The sequence below is a fragment of the Perca fluviatilis genome, chromosome 9 (genome assembly GCF_010015445.1).
Source record: "Perca fluviatilis chromosome 9, GENO_Pfluv_1.0, whole genome shotgun sequence".
Classification (NCBI taxonomy): domain Eukaryota; kingdom Metazoa; phylum Chordata; class Actinopteri; order Perciformes; family Percidae; genus Perca; species Perca fluviatilis.
This window is the reverse complement of record NC_053120.1, coordinates 26,959,871-26,984,752: the sequence shown is the minus strand read 5'-3', so window position 1 is coordinate 26,984,752 and position 24,882 is coordinate 26,959,871. Positions and strand designations below refer to the sequence as shown.

The window sequence follows — 24,882 nt, the reverse complement described above, 5'->3', positions numbered from 1 at the left end:
ATCAGAGCAATTTCCTGAGGCAGGAAAGCTGGTATCAAGACTCTTCACTTGCTGGCATGTCCAAGAGAGGATGCCTTTTTCATGAGCTAGGCAATGATGGTGAATGGGTGGCAGTGGGTGCATGAGAGTGGAGATTGGTAGTGGGAGTCATCAGGTTCAACAGTTCTCTCTAAACGTCGTCATCTGAATCGTTCAGCTCAACTTGTGTTTGACAGCGTGCAGCAGACAGGAGTAAAAAGTACTTTATCTAGGGTTTTCAGGTTGTGAGTGTGTGTTGTAGTCACAGTAATGTGCATTGACCCAGATTGTGGTCTGACAGTGACACATGGCCAGGTACTGTTGGGGTGTCGGGGGAGAACATTAGTCATGGAGCCTCATCAATCATGATGGGAATGCTTCCTAATCACAGGGCAGGGCCTCACAGTGTGTTTCCCTTTCTCCTTCTCCAAATTAGCTAAAGCTATTAGCTATTGAAGACTCTTTCCCGAAATTCAGCCTTGGTGCAGAATTACAGCCACTAGAGCCAGTCCCACAATGAGCTTTCCCATGTGCCATTTCTGTCTGTAGCTTTAAATGCTATTGAGGAGGAGAGAGGGGGGGCAAGGTGGAGGGTGGGGGTGTGACCTTGACCAACTGCCACTTTGCTTGTTTGCAAGCCATGGTGTCTCTCTCTCATGGGTGGGCCAAATTCTCTGGGCGGGTAAAGCAGAGAAAGGGGAGGTAACCTTGCTCCTTATGACCTCATAAGGAGCAAGATTCCAGATCGGCCCATCTGAACTCATTTTCTCAAAGGCAGAGCAGGATACCCAGGGCTCGGTTTACACCTATTACCATTTCTAGCCACTGGGGGACCATAGGCAGGCTGGGGGAACGCATATTAATGTTAAAAAAAAATCATCACTTGGGGAAGAATCATGCACATTGGCAAGTGGATATTAATATGCGTGTTGGTCTGTTTGGATGGAGAAATACGTGAGACCGGTTGGCTTTCTTGTGTCGGCACTGTAACTAACGAGACGTTTGCGCCCTCCGGGGTTTTAAAGGAGCTGCAGGTTTTGATATTCAAGTGAGCTAAGGGTTTAGGGCAGCGAGGTCTCTGAGGTGACGGGATGAGTCACCGAATCTCTCAACCTGGCAGCTCCCAAACTGTAAACTCACAACGGAGGATGCTTGTTCACGCGCTCGGAGCACACACACACACACACACACACACACACACACACACACACACACACACACACACACACACACACACACACACACACACACACACACACACACACAGTATCTGGCCTAGTTGTAGGCAATTCTCTAGTCTCAAGTGAGAAAATTATATATATATATGTTTTTGATATATATATATATATACAGTATATATACACACAGTATCTCTATATATCTCTATATATATGTATACCTAGAGAATGGCATGGTTTTATGTCGGTTAGCCTAATAGCTGATTTGCATTGAGAGATGAATTTATGGAAAGTACCCCATGCCAATCTCTAGGTATGGTGAAGGGTATGTGATGATGTGGGGCTATTTTAATTCCAAAGGCCAAGGGAACTTTATCAGGATGCATAGTATCCTGGATCCATGAAATAACTGGCCTTTAAAAATAAAAATCTGCCTGCCTCTATGGGAATTTAACATAGGGGTGTACTCACTTTTGTTGCCAGCGGTTTAGACATTAATGGCTGTGTGTTGAGTTATTTTGAGGGGACTGCACATTTACAGCGACAGCATCACTGAGTAGTGTTTACAAGGCTGTGACCAGAACACCAGCTCCACACAAATGAGCATTTCTTACCTGAGGGGAGTAAATCTAAGAAACACTAGAGCGAGAGGCCGGCCCGGGCTGCTGATCAAAGCTTCATCAGCGTCTGATGAGGTTTCATCATGAAAGAGTGCAGAACACAGGCTCTTGTTCATTTTCCCCACCTGGTCATAATGTAGACCCTCCATCCTGACACTGGTATTCTACTGAAGACTGAGGAATCACATACAGCATGTCGGGTTTGTTTTGTTACTGATTAGTGACATCATCATACCATGTTTAAAATGGTATCTCCTATTATAATATTTGATGTATAATTACATCATTGGAAAACCCAGCTAGTTTTTCAAAACTACTGAAAACTTTGCTTTTTAAACATATACTTCCCTGTAGCTCTTCCGCCCCGGCTGTTGTTTTACTTATCAATACTTTTATATTAACAATATGTCAAATTAGGAATGGACGATATAGCCAAAATCTTCTACCCCGATATAGGTAATTTCATATCTTATAAATTGTAAAGTAAATAGTCTGTACTGTATGAAATGACCACATGGTCAAGCCTTTTGTTGTATATCGCTGTGCAAATTAAGTACTTAACAAATGAAAAGTACTGGGTATTTTCTCATTTTATTGAGAACTTTAGTGCATATTAATGAACATAATGTGCAATGATCAGATCGTAAAGCTGAATCCAAATTATGTAAATATTGCTGTAAAGCCGTTCAGCCGCTGGTTTTTCGGCATCGCAATCGAAGCAATATAGAAAAATATATACTGTATATGATAGACTATTTTATATCGTTTTGATGATATATATTGTCCTATCGCCTAGCCCGAGGTCAAATGACTATCCAGATTGTGAAAGGGGTGACTTATTGTTTCAAACTCACAAAGAATTACCACCTGACTTAGCAGTTCCCTTTAGCGTCTTTCACCTCATTGTTTGTGTGTTCTGATCCGCAACTTAAAGGAGAAATCCGGCCGATTTTTACCTGAATCTTGATCGCTAGATGTCACCGAGTACTGTCGAAAGGAAAAAAAAAAAAACGGCCAAAATCGGTGCTAGCAAACTGGTGCTGCTGCAGCTAATGGCCAGTTAGCTAAAATGCCAGTTGTGGGGGGCATGTTGTAGAGTGCCTTTGTGCCTCTTAACAGACACAAAATGCAATTAAAATTTCTGTGCAGCATGAACAGGGCCCTTATGTGACAACAAGATGCTTTTTCAGCTCAGACATTGTGAAGAAACCATTTAAATTCAAAGTTTGTACTGTCACCTACCTCTTTTTCCATCGGTCGCTTCACCGAAAGCCCAGAAGAGTCGGATAATGTTGATGCCTAAAAACTTGGTCGGTTTTATCATTACGGCGATATTTACATTAACTGACGCTGAAGATCTTCGCCTTTACTGTTTTGGTTCACTTTTCGATACACAGCAGGCAACTGTTTTGAGAAAAATGAAAAACATGTCGTAAATCACTGTATACTTTACATACCCAAAAAAAAAAAAGGACTATGATATTTAATAAAAGATGAATATTGGACTTAGATTAGCCACTGAAAAGCAACTCCAAATGAGTGATAATGTTGCTTTGTAACTGTTGGATGTATAAATAGGCAGTTGTGTGCTAACATGTGGGCCATATCAATGTTATGAGATGATAATATGTAACTGTTCTGTTTACATATGTTCTGCTGCCCCAAGTGGCAAAAGTAAAATAAATAAATTGATACTGTTTAAAGAGTAGAATGTTGGCCAAACGATCTCCTGTAGATAACAGTAAATAATACATATGTTATGCATTGTACCAACTGTTTTCAATTTTCTCCTCAGTAGAACAATATGCTGGATGTGTACTGTTTGTGATTCTACTGTTTGTGTTTTTACCTCAATCTGTCTAAACATAAAGATTATTATGTAACATTATGTTATGTTTATGTTTACATAATTTATGTTCATTGCCCTCACACGTCTATCTCTGTCGTTTTTCTTCCACTTCGCTTTGATAACCCTCTCGCGGCCCTTCTCTTCTCCTCCTGACAGATCTTCCACATGACCTATGACCTGGCCAGTGCTGTGATGCGAATATTCAACCTGATTGGTATGATGCTGCTGCTGTGTCACTGGGATGGCTGTCTCCAGTTCCTTGTTCCCATGCTGCAGGACTTTCCGTCTGACTGCTGGGTCTCCCTCAACAAGATGGTGGTAAGCGAAATGCTGCGTGTGCACTGTATATCTTTGTGTATATGTGTATACCATTTGTAAGTCACAAAATCACAGGGATGTTACCATGCAAAGGCGTTTGAAAGAACAATTACTGCAAAACCAAAGCATAAAAAATATCCCTCATGGAGCACAAAGGTGTGTTTTTTGCAGGCAACTTGGGAAATCAAATTTATTTAAGGTTGAGTCAGCACACACACACACACACACACACACACACACACACACACACACACACACACACACACACACACACACACACACACACACACACACACACACACACACACACACAAAGACAAAGGACTGGCCTTAAACCCTCTCTAGTTAAACCCAGGAGACATGCCAGTACAGAAAGCAGGACTGAGGGATGAAAAAAAGCCAGTTTTCATTCAGTTCATACAGCATGCAATGTGGTTTGTTCTTTAGCCGTTCTCTTCTTTCTCTCTATCCTATTTATGTCTCCTATCAGATGTCCTTTTCTCCTTCTAGCTGGCAGGTAGCTTCTGGCCAACTGCTGATAGACAGGCCATTAGGAGAGGTTTTCTCCAAAACTAATGCTGGCATGGAAGAAAAACCCTCTGGAGAGCAAGTAGTGCAAGACTCAAGCTGCATGAAAAGCAATGATCTAACCAGATCATTAAAGAATAATATTCCTTATTAAAATCATGTTCGTTTCGAACATTAAACAAGTTATGCTCCTGTTTGGCAAAATACTGGTTAAGTATTTTGCCAAACAGGAGCATACCTTGCTCAGTCAACCCTGATGTTCTCATTAAATCCTCTCTGTAGAAGTTTTAGAACTAGAAAAAATCTACAATCAATAAAACTAACCACAAGTACCACAAGCTACATACAGTACCAAATGACCATACAGTTGAATTAAAACCTCACTAAAATAAATACTGAACATTATATCCTTAATGAAGGTATGGTTTTTGCAGGCCTGTTGTATTAGATTAATTTTGCCAGGTGGGTCTAATCAACTGGCAACTGAGTGTATATACTGTCTACTTGTTCCAACACTATTAAAGGAAAGGTATTTTTATGGCTGTACTATTACATCAGATGTCACAACATCAGAAAACATGTTTCCTGTTTGTGTACAGTACAGGCCAAAAGTTTGGACACACCTTCTCATTCAATGCGTTTCCTTTTTATTTTCATGACTATTTACATTGTAGATTCTCACTGAAGGTATCAAAACTATGAATGAACACATATGGAATTATGTACTTAACAACAAAGTGTGAAATAACTGAAAATCTTATATTTTGGATTCTTCAAAGTAGCCACCCTTTGCTTTTTTTATTAATAAGGGACAAAATTCCACTAATTAACCCTGACAAGGCACACCTGTGAAGTGAAAACCATTTCAGGTGACTACCTCATGAAGCTCATTGAGAGAACACCAAGGGTTTGCAGAGTTATCAAAAACAGCAAAGGGTGGCTACTTTGAGGAATCTAAAATATAAGTCATGTTTTCAGTTATTTCACACTTTGTTGTTAAGTACATAATTCCATATGTGTTCATTCATAGTTTTGATGCCTTTAGTGAGAATCTACAATGTAGTCATGAAAATAAAGAAACACATTGAATGAGAGGGTGTGTCCAAACTTTTGGCCTGTACTGTATTTATCATTTAAGCTTAATCACTTCCATCCTGTCTGACTCGTCATTCTGTGTTAGAGACAACTGACTGGGAGCTGGTGACTGGCAGAGCCAGTGGCACGGACAAGAATGTGGAGTAAACTGATTGGTTAAGGCTGAGGAGAAATAGTTGGCATGAGTGGGAACTACACAGTTTCCTGATCTGTATCAACATCATCTTCCCCATTAACTAGCCCAGCACTTGAAAAGAGCCAAAAGATGTTACTGGTTGACTTATTGCTGTAGTGTCAGAAGCTGCAAATAGGTTTAACTGATTTGCAAGTTAGTTTAAACAATTTCTTGGAGGGAACGTCACATAATTGTTGTGTGAAGTTTAGCAGACTGGATGATTCCTTTCTTGTGCATTTGTCATGTGCGGGCTGTTTTCTGAGCTGTCTGACACCTCTGTCGCTAAGAAATGCTTCATATGCTAAACCTTCTACATTTGGCACACACAAAACACTGTGTACTATGGCACACACACACACACACACACACACACGAAATGCAGTAGCAATATCATAGACTTAAAGAAAGAATAAAGTGACTAAAGTTTGCATATTACTAGCCTCCACTTTTATCCTGCCCATAGTGTTCAGACCTGCCTGCTCCCTGGGCATCTCAGCTCCCAGTTGCAAACATAGATGTGTTGATAGCCTATTATTAGCATTCAATTCCAATTCAAAGCAACATTTTTGCGTTGATGTTTTCCAGTCTCAGAGAACAGGCAGCTTCTATATTGCACAACGACATTTTTGTGTACAATGTTAGTTATCACCAAAGGGTATGAATGCAGAGAACATATATTGTTATCTCAGCTGTCGTGTTACACTCCTTTCCTCCCTCCGTTCCACCTCGCCGTGCTTACAATCAGTTTCCTCTTTGATGCCTCAGAGTGATGTGCGTTGTTTACACCTGTGTGCCATTTTCTGAGCGAGATGCCGCAATGCCAGGCAGCAGGCACCCATGTGGGCGCGGCCGCCTGGTGTGCTGTGCTGCTTTCCATCTCAGGATAATCAAGGTCAGATATCCTCTTCTTCAGAGTGGCTTTGAATCAGACACGCAGCGTTAAATGATCCTCGTCTACGTGCTTCACCTCAGGCTGACAGCCTGTGCTGGGCGTTTACTGGGCTACACTACTTTCCTTTTTGCATCATCCATGCACTTAGGCTATAATACAGCCAGATAGAAACAACATGTGATGTATTCAGTTGGTCAGAGGACACTCTCATGTGCACTTTCATACATGCTTTTATATGTATGTATACGTCTGTATTTTATATGATACTCAAAATAGCAGCCTTGCAACTCTTTTCCTTCCTGATGGGTTTGACCCATCTGCCTCAGCCGGATCAGCTCTTGGATCAATGGCATTAGAATAAAGCCTCTCTCTTCCTCTCCTCTCTCCGGTGTGAGCTCTCTTTCTGTATTTAATGTAACAGATCTCAGTAACACATTTTGGAAGTTAATTTGGAATATAGGCAATACAAATGAGAGGCATTTGGAAATTGCTTCAATCCTTAATTTATAAAGGTATTCTAAGGATATTTGAGACATGAAGGTCTCAGTAGACATGAAACATGAAAGTCCATAGGCCTGAGGTATGTTTTGGCAGTTACTTGTTTCATGATTCTGCCACAGCTTAATAATATGGGGGCACTGGCATCCTAAAACTGCCACTGCTATGTTGGTGGCAAGAGTTACCTCCTCGATGATGATGTTGCGCTAGGGGAGCACTGAATTTCTCCTTTACATGGATCGTTCCTGTACAGGGAATGAGAAATGAGGTTCATCCACTTTGTAGTCTATGTCCACGATGTTCTACTTACGGGATTTCTCCGGTGCCGCCGGAAATTACGCCGGATGTCCATTACCTTCCGCTTTCTTCGAGTTGGAATTTTAAACTCTGGTCCATTTCTGAGGACTATGGTTAACTGCTCCTCAGATCTCTGCAGGGTAAATCCAGACAGCTAGCTAGACTATCTGTCCAATCTGAGTTTTCTGTTGCACGACTAAAACAACTTTTGAACGTACACATGTTCCACCAAAACAAGTTCCTTCCCGGGGCTATTTTGAAGCGGCACCATGACGCTTAGCACTGCCCAAGACGATTGTGATTGGTTTAAAGAAATGCCAATAAACCAGAGCACGTTTTTCTCCCATCCAGGCATGGCTGTGTGGACCCTCCTTCACAGCGCTGTGGAGGAGGGTCTGGCAAAGCGAGACTATCCATTTTGCGGCACATTTGTCCTGAAGAAGTTCACATTGGATGGCTGGTGAGTTCTTCCAAGACAGACCTTGCACACAATTACCCAGCCAGACCTCAGACAGAGTCCAGTCGCTGTGCAAATGGTGCATTATGTGGACAATTGTACTGCTCGTACCTTGTGTACACTCAGAATATCCCGCACTAGCAACAGAAGGAACATTGGGGCCAAGTGGTGGAATTTTCTCTGTGACTGGTTCCAGATGAGGGAAGTACTGTGTGTTGTGAAAGCTGTGGTGATCTTCATCGCAGTTCTGCCAGTGTTGAATACCTCAGGGAGAAGGATGAAAAAAAACTAGCAACTCTTAAAAAAACTAAAGATGTCAAGTTGGCATAGCGTTGCAGTTTTCACTTTTTAAATGTAGTAAGGCTTTATATAACAGAGTGATCGGAGGTGTGTGATGATGATTTATAAAGCAACACATCTCATTGAACCTTTGTATTTTGTGTTGGCAGAGAGGAAACGTTAACAATATTTAAAAAACTACAATAGACTATAATAAGAAGAGCTGAAAACATAAATCTGGGTAGAGAAAACTAGCCCCTGTCCTGTTCTCCCAAAAAATAGACTACCCTCGCTTTAGCTGCTGTAACCGCTATATGTAACAGTTAAATGATGTATAAACAATGTAATTGCTGAGTCTCCACTGTAACTATATAAGTTAGTATAAATGTTAGTTTAAGCAACAAGTTCCTCGAGCACATCATGTTGAACTGCTTCCTCTTGATATCAGTCAAAGACGAAAAACCAATTAAAGCTAATTAACTCAAACCCAATAACAACGGCTTATTGAGCAGCAAAGCTATGATCCACTGAGTCCAATTCCTCTCGCAAATCAATTAACATCCTGTCCTGCCACATGATTTACAAGCATCAATTTCACATCTGATGAAGTCAATGAAAGATACACATGAGTCAGCGTAGAAAGACTTCCATAAACCCGACTGAGATAAAAACCCAAATCAGCAATTGCAACACAATTAAATGACGGTTTTGAATCATCCCGCTGATCTCGGCAGACCTCCGATGACCACCGTTCATTTTACTGTAACACACTACCCACACAAAAATGACACAGAGATGGTTTGAAATCGGCAAAGTATCCCTTTTAATACTTTGGTTTATGACTAAAACCTGCAAAACTGATGACATTCCTTTCAACCACAGCTGTAGCCTACTACTGCATATGTACACAAATTATTTTTCACTTCATATGTACACAAATTATTTTTCACTTTCATTAACATTGCGAGATAGGGTGTTTGTGCTTCATTTATGTGGTGTCGGAATAATCTGAAAAATTTGTTCCGGACTGGGAAGATTCTCCCTGCGTTAACATTGTGAGATGGGGCATGCCTGGGAAGAGGTCTGTGCTCTCCAAGTCCCCTTTTAGTTTTTATTGTGATCACTTTTGAATATTTCTTTTTCATTTTTGGTGCAATACCTCGCTCTATATATATATTAAAAAAAAAACATTTTAGCTGCAACATGCTGCCACAATTAAGTCAGCTCCGTCCTTCAGAAAACATAAAAGAAATCTTTTAATAGGCTGCCGATTATATTCAGAAAAAGAAACAGTTCAAGTTATGAATTCAAACTTGTGATTTTGCAGCTCCATTCGCTAACACAGCTAGCATGAAGCCCTGAAATTGTGCTCAGTAGTCCATTATTTCCACATTAACGCTCAATCTCCAATAGGCCTATGTCACACTTCCTGCTTCCAGAACGTGGAGTAGGGAATCAGAACTTCCGGTCAACAGTCCCTTTCTCCATAAGGATTTAGATTATCAGCCATAATGTCTAAATCATCTGAGGTAGACTGATCACGAGCTACGTGGTTGTGAAATGAAAGTTTCTGCTCCTGTAGAAGCTGGAAATCTGTATGAAATCAACCTTCTTTTAAGAAAGACATGTTTTATCCGCAATCTTATGGAGAAAAACTCCACTACCCACAATCCTTAGCGTAACAACAATGTCTCTGATTGATCCAACTTGCTGTTACCATAGAAACATTTACCGTAACCGCGAACGGCTAGAGCGAGCTTCTACCATTGAAGTCTCTGATAGTTTCTGTACACGGTTTGGTACCTTTTGCCTTTTTTGCCGTTTTCAAAATGTTTTTTACTTTGAGAGTGTTCATTTACAATCCCAACCACATCGTCGTAGGTGACTTTAGGCAGGTTGCGGAGAGACTTGGTCCAGCAGTGTCTATCGGGCTCCGCCATTGTAAAAAGCTAAGCGGAAGAGCCGTATCCCCACTCAGAGATGTTCTTCTGGTCTTCAATTGTTGCATGACATAGGCCTATCGGGAGAAATGTATTTGTCTGTCAACATGTATACCCTGACGGACATGCCACCATGCACGTACACTGACTATTCTATACTCCATCATGCATCATAGATGTCCCATACTCCCTTTGTGTTCCTCCCTAAATGTGTAATGTACAATTAGCTATCATCTACGCTGCTCAGTGAAGACCGATTGCGAATAAAATGAACTCCAGCTAATTTAATTTGTTTCCTCTTTCTTCTCTGCAGAATAAGTTGATTGTGTTACTATGAAGGCTGTAATTTCCAATAGTAAGAGACAGTTGTACACTGTCAGTTTTAATTAGCTATTATCTCAAATAGATACAGTTACAGCTGGTTTAAGAAGTGTTGTCTCTGTCTCTAAGGGTTTTCCTGCTCATACAATCACACGTAAAGGAATAGGCGCGTATATTTGCTTTCGATTCCGTTTGTCGAAAATGACAGTAAACGAGAAGATTGATGGATCTTCTCATATAACTTGGCAAGAATGTGAAGAAGCGCATTTGCCACTATTCCTTTAAAGCTTACGTGTAACTAGACATGCTATATCCATTTGACCTTCACTACATTCCTATGGTATGGATGCATCCATTTGTTATAACTAAGGTTGGAGCATCAGTTCTGCCTAATTGAGGTTTATGATTGTGTTGTGTATTTGTATGGATATCAGAGCAGAAACAGGAGAGACTATGCTACAACGTAGGCCTTGACATCAACAAAAACATTTCTAGGAACACAGGAGAGACGAGCTGATTTATACCCAAGGGCTTTCAATAATAGCCCCACAGACAGACTAAGAGTAATGCACCTTCGACCCATAGATACTGTTACACCCTGTATCTGTACCAAGATGATTAAAAATTCCCTTGCTGGACATCCAGTAATATTGTCTTATAAATGCCAAAAACAGCATGTGACAGATGCAGATAAGCATAGCTTATAGACCGACAAGCTAAGGGCTATTTCTTGATTTCATGTACAGTATACTTGAGTAGCAGTCCATTTTTTATGTTAGTATTTTTGTAATCTAGTTTCCTTTGCACAGTGTATTTTGTTTGTGTGTGTGTGTGTGTGTGTGTATGTGTATGTGTGTGTGTGTGTGTGTGTGTGTATGTGTGTGTGTGTGTGTGTGTGTGTGTGTGTGTGTGTGTGTGTGTGTGTGTGTGTGTGTGTGTATGAGAACCTGAACACTGGGTTAGGGAATGTTCTTCTCCTTCAATGTGGCGAGCATGCTGATGGCTGACTGGAGGGATACAGCTCCGGGTCTGTTCACCACCTGGGAGCAGAGATGAGGCTCAGACTGAGGCTGGAGTGTTTTAAATGTTCTGTTAGGGTTTGTCTGTAATATAGCTTATTATAATGGGCTTAGCCGTGACAGTGAGACAAGGACTGCAGTTACAAGGCTACATACATAACAACAAAGCTGGAGATATTCTGATGCTCATAATCTTAAAGGCTTCAAACTGTTGTTGTGGGTTGTTTCTCTTTCTATTATCTAAGATTACAAAGGTCCATTTTTATCTCCTCATACAAACCACCGATCCAGCTGACTTTAAGCCATGCTCGGGGCTCACAGTCAGCCACCAGGGCCCAATTTCTGGTTACCATGCTGCCTGATGCTGCTAAGTGCCTTTAAAATCTCATTTTCTGTCTTCGCTGTTCTTCCAATCACCTTTCCGAAACACACATTTTCATCTGACAGCAGCCTCTTGCCAGTACGTCCTCTTTCACCTCCTCCAAAACCAACTCAATTTGAATTTCAAATAAAATGCAAATGACCCTTGAAAAACACAAATCAGATACGAATCCAAGCAGTCAATCAGTGAGGGAACACACCACTTGTGTCAGAGAAGGACAGAAGAAGAGACACACATACAGTGTCTCACACGGTCAGTGTGTGAACCACAGCTGTTTGAGGGGAGGATGTGAGGCTCAGCCGCGCCGACGAAGGGCTTTCTAATGAATCAAACGCGGGAGAATTAGAGTTGACTGAGTTTGTGAGCACCAATCAAAGGCAGACTGGAGAAGGCAGATGTAAAGGCTCCTCATTAACACTCCCTTTTTTCCTCTTCTCCTTCTGCTTTGGCGAAGACGAGGCAATGCTCAGTAATGATGATGATGATAAGGCCATCCACCAAACCTATTACAATCACCAGACACAGAGCCATACACTTCACCAGGAATGCCTTACTCTTTAGCCCTCTTATTCTTTAATTTACTCTCCCTAACTCTCTCTGTCACACTCTAACTTAATCATTTTTCACTGCAGTGTGCCTTTACAGTTTACCTTTGGCCAAGATGACAGGCTCAGTTAGTAAAGTCAAAATCATTCTAGCCTGAAAGTAACAATATAAAAAGTAAGGCGTTATTCTAGGAAGACGAAATAACCCTAAAACCTTCCTTATATTTATTTTGTTTTTCCAACTTGTTTGTTCTCTTATCTCCTATCCCTCCCTCCCTCCCTCCCTCTCTCCCTACAGAACGACACATGGACCGAGCTCTACTCCTTCGCCCTCTTTAAGGCCATGAGCCACATGCTGTGTATTGGCTATGGTAGACAAGCACCAGAGAGCATGTCGGACATCTGGCTGACCATGCTCAGTATGATCGTCGGAGCCACCTGTTACGCCATGTTCATCGGCCACGCAACCGCACTCATCCAGTCTCTGGACTCGTCCAGACGGCAATACCAAGAAAAGGTAAGGATCTGGCTAATTCTTTGGTGTCTGGATTCATTTCACTGGATGTTTACTGCTAAACAGCTAAATGTTAATAGTTTGAGGCAGATTAATGCTGAGTTCAACCAAAAAACAAAAAAAAAAAACATTTTCTCACTCACACCCCAAATAGTATCTAGACATGCAGATAGTTCTGGTTTTATCCAGGTTTGTCCAGGTTTTGAGAGATCTGTCTCTGAGGTATTAGCAATACATGGTGGAGAATGGAACTGGTTTGTGTTCAAAGCATTCCATTTTTATTTAACAGAATAGTTCAACAATTTGGGAATTGCGCTTATTTGGGTTCTTGCCAAGAGTTAGATCAGAAGATCAAGTTCCCTCTGAGCGTGTTTACCAAACTATTCTTTAGATAAATTCAGCAGCAGCACCTCTTTTCAGAAACAATGTCCCACATACTCAAGAAATCAGACAGTTAAACAGTTATTAGTCATTAGAACTACCTTCTACCGGAGAAATAAGCCCTATGAAAACGGTGTGTTCTGTGCATTACCAGAGTTACAGGGACACCTTCTCTAGAAAGAGATGTTACTGTTATTTTAAAATGGTTTCCCAATGCACCATCAAGTTATTGCGTGGTGGCAAGAATCTCAGAAACAGATATCTCAAAAACTAAATCTTAAAATCTTAAAATTTTGTATCTATCTGCATGGCAAGATACCCCAACTAGTAGGTTTTTATGTATTTTTTGTAATATGGGTGAACCAACCCTTAAACCTCAAACATATCTGAGTAAATAGTACAGCTTTAAAACTTTTACATATAAAACAAATTAAAAAAGGAGGGTTTTACAACAGTCTATCAACAAATCTATTTTTAGATCACCTGTGAAATAAATCGGGGAGTTAGCTACAGAATTACCATATACCCGTACCCAGGTGGCCCCAGTATCTACAGCATGGCAAGACGCCATAAGGAGACCCCAAAATGTGATTTAAGCTACAGTGCTTGTCCTCTACAAAAATGTGAATATGCTTATCACATTTGATATTTGGTTTGCTCATTTGATTTTAAAGGTCCAATGTGTAGGAATTTCTCCCATCTAGCGTTGAGATCATATATCGCAATCAACTCTCTCGCACCACGCAGTTCAAAGTACGCATTACAGCTACGGTCGCCTTCACGCTTCAAAAAGCCGGTCTCTTGCTCTTTTCAATATCCTTTTTCTTTTTCTGGGCGAAGAAGAAGACTCCTGTTCCTGACATTTGGATTTTGAATACGTGTGGTCCTCCATGTTTCCTTCTTCAAACTTGCCGGGGCCGGGAAGCGACGATACCCATTAGCAGCATTAGGCAAAGCAATTAGCAGCACCTGTGAGTTTATCATGTGACAACGAAAGGTGAAAACGCGGAGCAGTATGTCCTGTGTGTCCCTTACAGGCTAACGTATTTCAAGATGGCGCATGAATATGGAGCGTCTACCCCAGTTCATGCAAATGTAAAATTTCAAGCCAATAGGAATACTTGGAATTGATGGTGGTGGTAAATATTCATGAAAAAGGACAAGTTTGTGAACGGGCAACACAGATTTTGATAATGAACAACTAAACACGCTACACACTGGACCTTTAACACACTTTGATAGGAACAGCATGTGTTCTATCAGTTAGATAAACACGGCCTCAGCCTCGGCCTGTCTGACGTCTCCGTGTGACGGCTGATCAAAGCTTCCTGCACGCCAGGGAGGGGAGCACGTTCCTTCTTTATAAGGCCATGGTGTCAGCGGTGCTCTGCGTCTTGTTAGCTTCCTTAGATCCTGCGTGATGTGGACATGTCTTATGCTATCTATCACTCGTACACATGCATGCAGACACGTGCGCACACATCAGAGTGATTGGTCGAGCTTTGTTGTTTAGTTGAAGCCTCTGGCCATTTTTAAGAACAAAGGGCGCTCAGGTTTACGTCTCTCTTATTTTGCCGTGTGCTGTTTCGGCCTTAACATGTAGCTTTATTCTGTTTGACTTGGTTGTCTGTCATGTTGGAGAGATAATCATTGTTTTGCTTTACTTTTTAGGTCATGATATAAGGGAGCATCCATGATGATGCCGCGTTTATAGCAGACCAACACTCCTGTGGGAGGGGCTGTGGTGGTATTTAAAAAGTAATGAAGCTACTGTATGTATGTCAGATTCAGGAGCATGGTATATGCAGCACGAAATGGATACATTATCAATGGATCTGGGGTACGCCATCCATAATCACTGAGCATTCTGAACTCCATGTAACTGTACATGGTGGATACTCATGAACATATAATGGGTCGATGTGTGATTTAGTTTCACCTCTGCTTTTGCGTATTAGACAGCTATTGGTTTACGGATTAGATACCTAATCAAGCTTGCCTTGGATATGTTTGAATCTCAATTTCAGGGAAGAGCACAGACATCTTCATGTAAAGGAGATGAATGTGAAAACTCTGTGACAAACTTTGCACAGATAAAAGTCAGTGTAGTCAAAGTCAGACATTTTTGGGGAGTCGGTGACATAAACATAAGAAAAACTAATTTTTGAGTTAAGGGGGACTTTAACAAAAAGGTGGACCTCCTTAGACATCCTTCCCATAATGTTGTCAGAAACTTAGAATAGTAAACCTGCTTGCTGCCCAGTCACAGCGAGGGACAACTAATCACTCAACGAAATCCCGACTGTTTGCTGTCCTGGCTCATAAATGGTGGAATGAGCTCCCTCTTGACATCAGGATGGCCGAAAGCCTACGCATCTTCCGCCGAAGGCTAAAAACACATCTCTTCTGACTGCACCTTGGATAAAAAAAAGAAGCTGAAACTGCACTTCCATTTGGCTCTTTGTAATTTTGCTTATTTAAAGCTAATGTACTTGCACTAATGTCTGGAGTTTGCACCTTAAACGTTGAAAGCACTTAATTGGAAGCCTGCCAATGGCAAACGAGCACTTTTGTGAACGTAAATAGAACCGTGCAAAATTGCCCTATGCCTACATTGTAGCTTGTTTCGCAGACTGCCGACAGCAGCGGTCTTGCTTAATACTGGGCCAATGTCAAAGATTGTTGTTTCCATCAGTCATTTAGACACAAAATCATAGGACAATAGGGTCCGGGTTGAAAATAACAGAAGTTACCCTTTAAGGTGAAGGAGGGGGTGACAAAGGAACGCTAAGCTGCTGTTACTGCCTCATATTTTGAGTAGTAATACTTTTTGTGGAGACACACATTCAGTGGTGGAATGTAAATGGAAAGTACATTTACTCAAGTACAGTTTGAGGTAGGCCATACTTGTACTCTACTTGAGTATTTAATCTTCATGCCACTTTTTACTTCTACTCAACTATATTTCAGAGGGAAATACTGTTTTAGTTACTAGTTACTTTACAAATTAAGATTTTTGCACATAAAACACATGTTGTTTATAAAATACAATGTTTTATTATAAATTAAACTACCCAACAATATAATGGCCTACATGTACAGCTGAAATGTTTAGTCAATTAAACACTTTCTGATTGACAAAAGTTTCTAAAATGTGAGGATTTTTCTGCATTAAATACTTTTACTTTTAATACTTTAAGTACATTTTCCTAATGACACTTACATACTTTTACTTTAAAAAAAATTTCAATGCAGGACTTTTAATGGAGTATTTTTACAGTGTGGTATTAATACTTTTACTTACTGTAAGTAAAGGATCAACCACATCATGTTTAAAATGGTTAGGTTTCTTGAGAACACAGATGCTCTACAGTGATTCCCAATCAGGGTTACTTGTATCCCAGCAGGTAATTCTGCAGGTGCTAGAGCGTACGTGGAAACGTTGTAGAGTGGCCTAAGTAATTGGAAAAAATTGAAATTATGATTTAATTAAAAAATATATATGAATACAGTATATCTGCATATTTGTGTTTTGGAGGAACACACAGGATAACAAACTGGTGTGTAAATGTGTCCCAATAACCAGGAAACACAATAGGCAGACTGCTCAGTACCTCCCATCAATCTGAGCCAGTAACATCTTAAATCCCTGACATTGAGAGGCCATGAAAAACTATTACTAACAGACAAGGTCGCAAACTCTAACTTGAAGCACTAAAATTGATTTAAAAAAATTGATTACATTTTTTTTTTTATTATTATAATTTTCAGGGGGCCTGAGATGAAATTTAAAAAGGGTCTAAAGTCGCTAATGGCTGAGAGAGAACATCCAACTAAAGGTAACAGGCAAATTGTTGATATAATTAGAATAATGGATAAACGTGAAATAACTAAAAGTAATGAATAAACAAATGAAATAATAAGCAAAAAGAATACACAGGTGAAATAGTTAGCTTCAAAAGTAATGGATAAAAGGTTCAAAGAACAGCTGCTGATGCCCCCCACACTAGTTTTGTGAAGGCAAACCGACTGAAAACCCTGACAATTTATCTGTATGAAAACATTGTTGACAGTCGAGCACTACACCTTTAAAGTCTTTCTCATCTCCCTCTCTTATCTCACACTGTGTGTCTCTATTTATATCCCTAGACCTGTTATACACAACATGTGTCCATTCTGATAAGCAGAAGAAATACCAGCATGCTTTTCTCTAACTCTTGAGCCCACAGTAAACAGTCGTCATCTTTCTTTGGTCAGTCGGGTCTTTGCATGCAGACAGGTGACGATGCTTAGTGCTGGAGCTATTATGCTATTTCTGTCTCAACGCTGAGCATGACTCTAACTGTTTACTCTGTTTTATGTCAACACAAGTCCATGCCGTAGCGAGCATTTGCATTATCTTTGACAAAGAATCTATTTTGTCAGAGAGGCTAGTTTCAACCAATAGCTCTGTCTCCAGTCTGTTATCTGATGGCAGAACAGTACTTATTGCAGACTGCAGTGCAGCATGGTTCAATTCATTGGTTAATGACGAACAAACAAAGTCATGGGGGGCTGGAGAGGGACAGCATGTTGAATGAGTTGTCCTAGTCTAGCCTAGCAAGGTGTTGCCACTCAGTTCATTAGTTCACTGTTGTGCATCATGGAAGAAGAGGAGAATGGGACTGATGGCAGGAAGTGACTGCTGCAGACGTCACACCACAGTACAGTGACACATAACTGACACAAAACAGAGACTCCAGCAAAGACTCCGCAGACTTCATTTGTCTCAATTTTTCTCTTTTGTCTCTGAGCACGCCATAAGGAGGACGTCCTTATGGCATTAATGTCAAATAGCCCATTTGGAAACCAATTCCAGTATAATTGCAACTTGAAAGTTTTTTTTCCAGGTCCATCCAATTAAGTTATGTACCAAATTTGGTGAAGACCGGATGACATTTTTAGCAGGAATGGTTAAATAAAAAACGTTTGAGGCAGAAATGAGCGTGGCCTTTACTGATCGATTTGTTTTGAACAAAAAAAATTCAGAAAGCAAGAAGTATTCTTTTACTGACTTATGGGCCAGGAGTTATGATGCAAAATGTTAAAGAGTCAGATCCTCTTTTGAAATATAAAAACATCCGTGAAATTGCCTTCCAAAAAGTCATTTCGTCATTCGTTCCACTTTTCCAACAATCACAACTCTAAAAAATAAAACACATAGTTTACCGATTTACAAATATGTTGGCTCTACACACGCTAAAGGTATAGTTTTTTTGAATGGAGTCTGGTAGGTTTAGTGCCAGCGATGTCTAGCTATTTCTGGTTAAACAAAAAGGTCTTAAAGAAGATTTAAAAAGGCCTATCTCCATAGGGATCCTTTCCATAATTTTGTCAGCCACTTATAATAACAATCTGAGTCTGTCGGTGGCAAAAACAGCACTTTTATTGGTCGAAATTGACGATGCATATTTGCCCAATAGGGTTACATTACAGCCCGGTCAAAGATTGTTGTTAACATCAGTCACTATTATAGCCTCTTTCCGACCAAGTAGTTACAGGAACGTAATTATAGGAACAGTCCACTTCTAAACAGTTGTTCTAAGTACTCTCCCCCAAAACAGTTTTTTCCATTTGCATTCACACTGGCCAAGTGGCCATAGGAATTAACCTTTTGTTATTATAATCACAGCCATCTAACCACCACTATGTGGAAAAGGGAAAAGACCCTACCCTGAAGTAGGAGCTGAAAGAGTTAACAGGAACTGTGGCCAGAGGAACTTAATAATCCCCAAATTGGTCCAGTCGGAACAGGAGAAAAAAAGGGTTCTAGGGACTGCAAAAATCCCTACGGTCGGAAAGCGGCTTTACACATAAAAACATACTAAAATAGGGTCCAGGTTAAAAAAAAAAAATTATCCTTTAAGGTGACTGGTGCCCCCATCCCATGTTTCTCCACAACACTCTTCCCACCTCCGTCCCTCCAGCCCTCCCCTGCTTCATATGTTCATTTGCCCTTGACGTTGGGCAATACACCATCTGCCAGCGGACACCACACATGAACGGAGGGCATTAGCCATTATGTAACTGCACTCCCGCGCCTCCTCTCACATCACTTCTTCCCCTTCAAGAGCAATAGAGCAGCGTGTCTGAATGGTGGTGAGAGGAGGGAGATGTGACCCCCGGGGCCTCTGGTGAGGAGCACTGATCCACTGGGCCTTGACACATGAAACAGACACTTGAGGAGCTGCTCACTTCATAACCTGGGAAACCACTAATGCCTAACACTGAATGAAAATGTAATTTCAATAACAATCCGTATATCCGTATATCAAAGTGTAACAGCGAAGTCTCTGATTGGTGGGGCTTGCTATTAGCCTCATGAGACCGTCCTGATCTCGCGAGCTCCAGTTTTCTACTTGCAGATCAGTCTGGCATCCAAGGGGGTAAGCTTCGCTTCAGAACTCAAGCCATCTATGGCGCCATTTTGTGGCTACCTGGCCATCACCTCCCGTTAGCATTCCGCTGACCGCCATTTTTTTTTTACGTCACTTGACAGTGAATAACTTTACATCTGAAGCGTTTAAAGACTCTATTTGTCCGTTGTTTATTTCTAAAGAAACACGACAATGTATAAAAGGCTCCATTAGCTTGTACCTCACGTTATGGCTCCGTAGCAGACGTTTTTGTAAAAATAGGCTAACGATTGTGTCATAACCACGAGACTTACTGTCACACAGTAGAGGAATTACCGTATAGTACAGGAGAAGCTCGCAGGCAGTTTCGACTTACGTTAGCTGTTTAGGTTTAATTACTAATGTTAACTAGCATGTTAGTTAGCAATAATTAGCCTGTGCTTATGTTATCTCCTTACATATACCTACACTCTCCATCTCTGTAAGATTGGGAATGATTGAGATTTCTCTTGGCACAGCTACCAGAAGACTTCCAACTTTCAGACACGTTGCTCACGTCACATTTACGCGGTCTCTCTCAGTTGGAGGCTGCGCAGTAAAGCTGGCCATCACCGGAAAAGTGCTTCTAATATCCTTCACTGGTCTCCGTCCAGAGCAACGGGATCTGTTGGTCCATTTTATATATGTCAATGCTGGCATCTTGAGATCAAACGGCCAAACGACCGACCAATCATTGTTGGTTTTGAGGCGGGTTTAGGTGTGACGCAACGAGAAGCCACTGTTAGTCTAAACAACATGGCAGCTTCCACGGATGAGATGAGCGTAGCTATCGCGCAAGTTTTATCCGAATTAGTAAGTATTCCTTCATTGAAAGAAGAGCAAAAAACGGCACTGGAGGCTTTTCTTGGAGGAAAAGATGTTTTTGCTCTTCTCCCGACTGGTTTCGGCAAGAGTTTGATCTGATTGGTTGATTTGGCCCGTCTATCACCAACATAGGTGGTGATAGACAGATGGTCTATCCAATCAGCTAACCAGTATTTTCACCCCTTCCCAAAAGTTCTCCAACGGAAAATTCCCAGATGGATATGCCGAGCAAATGCGAAGCAATCCATCTGAGTCAGGTTAGCTTGCTATGACCATGGAACTGTTTACTGAACCTGCGAATGGAGGGTGTGCTGCTACCACTGAAGTCTTTGATCATTTCACAGTCTTGTACCTTTGGCTTTTTTCTTTTTTTCAAAATGTTTTTTTTGTTGTTGCGCCGAATCAAATGTTTTATGGTCACGATTCATCTCGTAGCTGGGGGGCTTGGTTGGTCTCCAGGCTTAAAACTCTTTAAATAAGCATTTTCTGAAATGTCAATGGAGCAATTGAATTGGGAAAATCACTTCCACAGCTCTATTTGTTAGACTGTCCCTGCCTACCTCTGCCCAAGTTTATAACAGGCTTTTTGTTAAGAATTAAATTCTCTAAAGCCAAACCATGAAAATAACCCTGATGCCAGTAAACTGGTATTTCCCTCCTGTAGCCCCTTTTCCACAATCCTCAAATCTACACTTTCTCCTTTATGTTTGGTTTATGTGTACGAAGAGAAATTAATATGTGATAAGGCATCAACCTGGCTCCATGTCATCAGTGCGCTTCATGAAGAGAGGAAGAGTCTCTAATATTAAAAATATATTGGTGAATCACAATGAAATCAGGATCCACAACACATAACATTAACATATATAAACGTTCTGTTGTAGTCATGCAATATGTAACGTACAGTAGGACATAAAAATACAGTGTTTTCTTGTGTAAATTCTCATTCCTCATCATTCTGACATATTTTTGAAGTCCCTCCACGCCAACACACATTAGTAAGGTAGTGAGTGTATGCACGCATACTGTGTGTGTCTAAAGGTTTGTGTGTGTGTGTGTGTGTGTGTGTTTGTGTGTGTTTATTTCTGTGGGTCTGTCTTGGTCTTTGGCTGACGTCAACTCAGGTTTTAAACATGCAGGACATTACACACACACACACACACACACACACACACACACATCCTGAGCCCTGACACTCAGTGACATGGCTCATTAATGGGAGGGCCAATTCAATTTCTCCCTTCCTCAGTGGCGGCTTACAGTGACAGCCATGCATCATGCTCGCAAGCCACCAACTAGAGGCTTTATGTCCCATTAAAAAAAGTACTTCAGGAGGATCTAAGTCCAGTCTTAACTGCATCCTCCGGCCACAAAGTTTGATTTTATAAAATAGACACTGCATCAATCATACAGTATAGGAAGCTCTTATCGGTGTTAGACATTTATGTTTTTGCTTGTGCTAGAACAGTGGAATATGGAAAATATTTTGAAGTTCAGATTCTGAAAACGTGCCACCTTGGAGGGTAAATAATGTAGAAGTGCGTATCTGGCTATAAACGTGAGGATGTTTTCATACAGACGGGTTCTTTGTCTTTAAGTGTGTTTTATTCAGTGTGAGTCAGAGCTTTAACTGTCATTTCTCGCATGTTCCCCTGTTTAACATGACCATGTAGTAACACAGCATGCATTATGGATTTCCAAAATATTATAATTGCTGAATAACATTCCGCTTCACTACAACTGTGACTTACTCCAAATTTTGTAGTTAAGAAGGGAGCAGCGAGCAGCATTTAAAAAAAATAAAATAAAAGGTTTTTAGGAAACGAGGACATTTGAGTCTCACTCACATCCCACTGGCTTTGAGTGACATGGTCACTAAAAGAAAATAATCAGAAAGTCAATAAAACTCAGCTGCTTCGACAACCACTTTTAAAGAAGTGGGGGAGAGAGAGAGAGAGAGAGAGAGAGAGAGAGAGAGAGAGAGAGAGAGAGATGTCATTTCAATTTAATTGAGACTGCCACACACTGAATCCTGAGGCAGGAAACACTTAATAGAAGCCTCTCCGTTTATCCCCACGCTTGAATGATTGAGCTGGAGACTCTGAACGTCGGCTGCATTGTTATTCTTACTGACACACAGCAAATCAGGAGGAATTTGTCAGGTTTAAGTGAAAATGACTTTACTTCATTTTGTTTTCTACTGGGTTAGTTAGGAATGCGCACAATTTGGGAAATCCCCTCTTATGTCCCTAAACACATTTTTCTTAACAATTTGAAAAGAATAATTCCCATTGTTGTTGTCTGGATTATGTGTTTACATTCAAGATGTGTTAGACATCTGAAAAGATGGCTAAGGATGACACCCTGTAGGGTTTTCATTAAGTGCTGCCATGGCTTTTCAACGCTAAAATGAACCATGGCCCGATGGAATTAATTAAGACTAAATGAGAATGAGATTAAAATTGGTTCACGTAAGAAAGAAACGGATGCAGTAAATTGTTTTTGCAGATGAAATTTCATAATGTGGTTCATTAAAGTAAGTGATCCACTCGGATTTTCATTTTGTCATGTAGAAGGTCATGCTGTACTGTATGCAAGTGTGTGCAATATGTATTTGTATAGAAGTCACACTGATACTGGGCAGTCATTGAACAAAAGTGCCTGAAAGACACAGGGAAAGAAAGCGTGTGAGGACCATTTGGAACAAAAAGCAGAAAGAGAAGGATTATAGGAGATTTATAGAGAGGATTTATAGTCTAATAGAAATTAAGTGTTCCTGAAAATAAGGACAAATGTGACTCTCTTCCACCAACGCTGCAATTCTTACATAAACCCAAGTTTCCTCTTGTAAAAAAAACAAAAAAAACACACTGCTTTATATTATGGAGAGAAAATCCTCCTTTAGGGAAACAAAATGAATGATGTCCTACCATGACAGCCAGTATGTGCTATATAAAGGACATTGTGATTTGCCGTGCACCCAAGCCACCACGAACAACCAATCATTTTCTTCTCTAACCCATATGTCACCTGACAGTGTGAGTAATTCCCCATACATCCTATCCTATGCACGTGTAAATGACTGTTGCAGGCAAGGTCATTTTTAGCACCCCCACTGGTCCTCCATACATGCTGTGTCCTTATAAATCAAAAGTGTGTGGTCAAAACTCACAGGCAGGGAGGTATCGGCACTCTACATGATTAAAGAAGTGGGCGTAGTATGTAAACACAAGATCTCTGTTATATCTACTGCACTGTTTCCACACCTCAGTTATTACATGACTAGGTTTCCAATGGCCATCCGGTGACTTAATGAGATACAGATGGGTGACAAATAAAAGGGAAAAATGAATTAATGAATAAAAAGTGTATTTGTAAGGTGTTGAGCCATAACAAGCCTCCAGTGATTGTTGACATATAGTCTCTGAAAATTGGATGTAAATACTTCTTATAAAAAAAAAAAAATCCATAATGCCCACTCCTAGGTTTAGCATATGATTCACATCCTTACTCATCAAATCATTCACTGACCCCTTGTGCCCTGTGTGGAGGTATCTGTATTTGTTCTTACACTCCTTTATTCAGGTTTTTCCTTCCATTTGTCACCCATGTAAAATGTCAACTGAACTTGTGTGAAAATCTCCAAATTGTTTACTTTTCAGAGGTCATTTTGGAGTTTATCCAACTTATAATTGAAAGGATTTCATCAGCATTTTTGTCATATTCAGTTTTTTTTTTCTTCGAACATGTTATTCTTCAGTTGAGGTTAAAACAGTGAAAGCTGACAGCCAGGACAGCTCTAACTTCAAAGGTGGGAGGAAAAAGAATTATAACACCGCTGATTAATATAGACGTTGCAAAACCACAGGTGAGCTTCAAACAGTGGCGGCTTTGCTTGACAGGGTGCAATCAATTTTCTTTTTCACTGGCAGTAAGTGGCACTGTTAAGCGTGATTTATGCTTCTGACGTGCAACTCTCAAAAAATGTAGCGTTGCATTTCCACCGACTCGTTTCCTGGTTCTCCTTCTCCATAAACCACATGAAATCAAGGAGAGGGTGAACCTTTCCTGCGACATATTTCCCACCTTGGTCAGAAAACACAGGGGAGACACTTTGTTTCTGTCACTATGCCTCTAGAGTCACTACTCGCTCCGAAGCTCATTGGCGTCACTCTCTCACTCGCTCTACCACACACTCTTGTTACATATTCTTGTTACAAAAAAAACATCTATTTTGTATAATAAATTACCTTTCAGTTTAGATATAGACGACTATGCGACTAGACATGCCACAAGAGGTAACTTTACCAAAAGCAA

The 24,882-nt window shown here is 40.7% G+C and overlaps 1 protein-coding gene across 1 annotated transcript in view; it reads left to right on the top strand.

Annotated features, from left to right (window-relative positions):
* The window catches only part of hcn2b (hyperpolarization activated cyclic nucleotide-gated potassium channel 2b), a 46,452-nt gene that overhangs the window by 5,686 nt on the left and 15,884 nt on the right, over positions 1-24,882 (top strand). Inside the window, exons 3-4 of the mRNA XM_039812008.1 lie at positions 3,822-3,983; positions 12,710-12,928. Of these exons, the coding sequence (XP_039667942.1) occupies positions 3,822-3,983; positions 12,710-12,928 (381 nt within the window). The remainder of the gene's footprint in view (positions 1-3,821; positions 3,984-12,709; positions 12,929-24,882) is intronic.